At 43.4% G+C, this 5,000-nt stretch overlaps 1 protein-coding gene across 1 annotated transcript in view; it reads left to right on the top strand.

Moving 5' to 3' along the window:
- Positions 1-5,000, top strand: part of myo5c (myosin VC) — an 82,696-nt gene that overhangs the window by 64,234 nt on the left and 13,462 nt on the right. Inside the window, exons 33-36 of the mRNA XM_080736245.1 lie at positions 1-142; positions 1,531-1,615; positions 2,454-2,555; positions 3,309-3,463. The exon at positions 1-142 is cut by the window's left edge and continues 27 nt beyond it. Coding sequence (XP_080592371.1) covers positions 1-142; positions 1,531-1,615; positions 2,454-2,555; positions 3,309-3,463 — 484 coding nt within the window. The remainder of the gene's footprint in view (positions 143-1,530; positions 1,616-2,453; positions 2,556-3,308; positions 3,464-5,000) is intronic.

The following is a 5,000-nucleotide window of genomic DNA, read 5'->3' as shown; positions in this document are numbered from 1 at the left end:
GAAGGAGGCCATGCAGCGGCTGCAGGAGGAGACAGAGGAGCTGCGGGATTCGAACCGGCAGCTCAGCAGACAGAAGGAGTCGCTCACACAGGAACACAGCAGGCTGAGTGAGGAGGCCGCAAGACTCACCGCTCACAACATGGTGCGTGTGTGTGTGTGTGTGTGTGTGTGTGTGTGTGTGTGTGTGTGTGTGTGTGTGTGTGTGTGTGTGTGTGTGTGTGTGTGTGTGTGTGTGTGTGTGTGTGTGTGTGTGTGTGAGGGAAACATTTACAATTAGGAAAAGATTTCAGCTTTGGGTTATGGTTAGACGCTCAGACGTTAGGTTTAGGGATTAAATAAATAAATGGTAAATGGTGCATTTATATAGTACCTTTATCCAAGAGTTTTACATATATGTGCATTACATTCACCTATTCACACACACACACACACACACACACACACACACACACACACACACACACACACACACACACACACACACACACACACACACACACACACACACACACACACACACATTCATTACATTCACCCATTCATTACATTCACCCATTCACACACACATTCATTACATTCACCCATTGACACACACACATTCATACAGTGATGTCAGAGGAAACCATGCTTGGCACCAACCTGCTCATCAGGAGCAGTTAGGGGTTCAGAGTCTTGCTCAAGGACTCTTCAACACTAACTCTGGGGGAGCCTACAAAGCCAGAGTGAAGTAACTATGAACAGAAAATTGACTGAAAAATGTGTTTACCCTCTAGAGCCCACTGTTGTAATATTACACTGTTTGTATTTTATCCAAAAAAAGGTTTAAATCATTTTATTTTAGCTCCCCTTACCACCTAAACATCACCATTGGATTCTATTGTTTAGTATTACAATGCCATTGGCCACAATATTTGCATATAAATACCCCCCACAGGGGCTGACATTCACACCCGCCACACCCGCTGACATTCCAGAGTTTTGACGGACAACATCTCACTTTTTCATGGAAGCTATTCCTCACAAAAACATAAGTAAAATGCCTGTACTATTTTTTAGGGTTATTATTAGAATGTCTAGAACATGTACATATGTTAATATTGTGAACAATATCCCCCATATGTAAATTAGAGCATTATTTATGATTTATGGCTATAAAACCTTACAAAAAACATTTTTTTTTAAACATTACATTTTCCTCTGATTAAGACTCCTACAACACCATCTGATTTTTTTCAATTTTTTGGGCCTTAGAGGGTTAAAAGTGTTTCAGGTGGTCAGAAATAAGAAACAAGTTGGTGTGCCCAAAGACTAGTTACTGTGCTTTGGCTTTGTAGGGCACTATGGTAATACAAATGTGCATGCGTGCGTGCACGCATGTGCGTGTGTGTGTGTGTGTGTGTGTGTGTGTGTGTGTGTGTGTGTGTGTGTGTGTGTGTGTGTGTGTGTGTGTGTGTGTGTGTGTGTGTGTGTGTGTGTGTGTGTGTGTGTGTGTGTGTGTGTGTGTGTGTGTGTGTGTGTGTGTCCCTCCAGGACTGTGAGGAGCAGCTGGACATGAAGGATCGTCTGATAAAGAAACTCAACCATCAGATCAGGAGCCTGGAGACCTCAGAGAGAGGTCAGAATTTATCATACAAGAATGCCACGCCAAAGTAGCTAAAATCTATGATTTGTAGATTGTAAATCTACAATGTGTCTCATTGTGACTAATCTGGGGTAGAGGAGATAAGGTCGCAAGTTACTATGAAAACCTCCCCCGGTTGTCCCTACGTCAGTATGTCTGTCACATCACACTTTTGGCCCTACTCTTATCTCCGGCACCGTTGCCCCGATCCATGCCAAACTTTGCACACACACTCCTTGGCTGGCAAACCACAACCTCCACCCCTGATTTCTCACATGGCCCTCTTCTTTTTGCCGACAACATACATGCGACCTGACGGTTGCTTATCTCATAATAATAAAACTTTATTTGTATAGCACCTTTCATGACATGAAATGCAGCTCAGAGCTCTTTTAGGGACACACACACATACACGCGATTAGGGAGTTTTACTGGTGTTTCATAATAAATTCAATCTCTCCACACCACAGTGTTTGTGTCCCAAAAGTAGCAACGGGAAAAACAAATAAGGGGTGAAATCTCGTTTTGACACAAACAGAGATTTTTTTTTAGCCAAAAAAAATAGATTTACTGCAAAACCCCACCGCTCCCGCTCAGAGCTGGGGCGGCCATAGCTGAGTGGTTAGTGAGCCTGCCTGCGGAACCAGAGCCCCTGGTTGTCCCAGGTACGATTCCAGACCAGGCCAGCAATGTGTCCATGTGTGTCCCTGAGCGAGACACCTAACCCCTTACTTGCTCCCCCTCCAAGGTTTCCTCCAGAAAGCAACAATATGATTATGTGTCTTCTCTCTCTCTCTCTCTCTCTCTCTCTCTCTCTATGTCTCTCTACCAGACAAACAGGCAGCAGCCTCCCTGGTGGCTCCTAAAGAATACCTGGGGATGTTGGAGTTCAAGAGGGAGGACGAGTCCAGGATCATCCAGAACGTCATCCTGGGTACGACCAGAGGCATCGGACACTTTATACATTTATTAATGCATTCGTTTTATTGTCTGTCTGACTGTGTGTCCACGGCGGGTCCGTGTGGCGGTGCCTGCCGCGGCTGGTGTCGGCAGACACCATTGACGCCGCGTCTGACGCCGTTGCCGGAGAATGCACTCTCTCCTTCTGACCAGGAATGATATGTATATAGAGAGAAGTGTGGTGTCAACATGCTATACTGTATAATATATAATGCTCATAATTTTCATTCCCACCACCTTATATTTATGGCATATACCTTCAGCATAACAGTAACTTTAGCGTAACAATTATTTAATCGGCCCCCACAAAACTGAAAAGTGAGTACTCATCAACCATGGTTTTGTGGGACGTTTTTAGGAATGTTCTTTGTGCCAAAAACCCTAGTTTGACATCTAATATGCTACTTAAAGTAGCATATTCATTTTTTTTGCATATTTTTCCTGTATAGTAAAGTTAATGGGACACCAACTCTAGCGGCTGATAACACCAGTTTAGCTGTGTCTCAGAAAGGGTTATCATACCAAAATATAATCTACAGACAGAGCTTCTCAGAAATGCTAAGTAACCTTTGCCAACCTTTCCGATAGCGACATCTTGTATGGCCCATGGACTATGTGTGTGTGTATATATATGTATATTAGAGTTGAAACCCAGAGGTGTGGTGGTCAACATGCTACCAGGACTTCATGTGTTGTGTGTGTGTGTGTGTATATATATCTATATTAGAGCTGAAACCCAGAGGTGTGGTGGTCAACATGCTACCAGGACTCCCAGCTCACATCCTGTTCATGTGCGTCCGTCACGCTGACTACCTGAACGACGGAGCCAAGCTCAAGTCCTTGATGAACGCAGTCATCAGCGGCGTGAAGAAGGTGGTGCTGGTGAGTTGTTACTCTGCATCGTCAGTAGGTGGTGCTGGTGAGACCAGACCAAACACAAGACACTTTCCCCCCTGTCTGAGTTTATAACAACTAGTAAGACGCCTCAGGGCGGCATGTGACCTCGAGGTCGCGCCAATTCTTGGCCATCTGGCCAGTGATGTATATCAGACCAGTTACCCATATATGGAGACCCCTTCATGATAGTTATGTTATGTCAAAACTAGGCCTGTCACGATTTACGAAAAAATCGATTTAAATCGATTTTATTGGGGGACGGTGAAAATCGATTTTTTTAAAAACGAATCGCGATTCGACCACCAGAGGTCGCCCTCGACTTAATCTCCATTCTGTCTTCAACGTCTCTGCGTGTTCAACGTCTAACGTCAGGCAGACGCAGGCAGCGGCAGCTACAGTAGGAAGGCTCACCCACTCGCAGCTGCCAGCGCCTCCATTGGGTTGCAGAGCAGAGCTCCGCGATTTCGATTGACAAAGAGAGCAGTTAGTTGAGTGCTGTGTCATTACTTTGCTGCTACAGAGCATAGCACTTATCAGTGCTAAGGGCTAACAACAACAATGCTACGTACAGATGCATGTCTCTGCCACTGGTTACAATGTGGAAACAACGTTTCTAGTGAAAACAAGAATTGACACAGTCAATATATAAGCCGGTGGAATGGTAAACAAGAATTGACACATTCAATATATAAGCTGGTGGAATGGTGTGTTAGAAAGTCAGGGACTTTGAACAGTCTATCCACAATGAGACACTAGGTCTTGACTTTGATGAATTATTGATTTTGAAAAGAGGGTAAGAGTTGTTATTATGCCTTAGTTTGTGCCTGGCTTACAGTACAGTTGGCTTGCTATGTACATACAGGATTCCTTGTAAGAGAAGACAAGTGAACTGAAATTTAATTGTTTTTTTTTGTCATTTGATAGTTCTACTGTATTGAAAAGAGCATAAGAGAACAGTATTGTTAAAAGAAAAGAAAATACTGGAATTGTAAGAATTGTGGATTTATCGGGGGTAATTTTTCTGGAAAATAATTTTGTGTTGAAAAAACCGTGACATCGTGAATCGTGAACCTTAAATCGTGATTCGAATCGTATCGTGAGTTGAGTGAATCGTGACAGGCCTAGTCAAAACATGCCCATATATGGGCATTACCAAATGTGAGGCATTCCCAGATATGTCCTTAATATTGATGACATTGGGACAGGGATCTCCATATATGGGCATAAAACGTTTGTTAATTAGTAAAGCCAAGCAGGGCCTTGGCGAGTTAGGGCCTTCATATATGTGCATAAAGGGATTTTGTTTCTGGGAATGCCCATATATGGACTTTTTATTTTATTTTATCCTCTATTAATAGTAATATGTATCCCATATATGGGCATTTTCTGACATCACATGGGCATAAAATATATGGGCATAAAAGGGACATCAAGTCAGAGCGTGATGTCAGAGCGAACCCATTCTGTTAAGAGTGGTTCTCCTGACATCATAGTGACGTCAGAGCATGATGTCAGAGCGACA

The sequence above is a fragment of the Nannobrachium achirus genome (genome assembly GCF_963921795.1).
Source record: "Nannobrachium achirus genome assembly, chromosome: 11".
In the NCBI taxonomy this organism is placed as follows: Eukaryota; Metazoa; Chordata; class Actinopteri; order Myctophiformes; family Myctophidae; genus Nannobrachium; species Nannobrachium achirus.
This window is presented reverse-complemented; position numbering and strand designations above follow the sequence as displayed.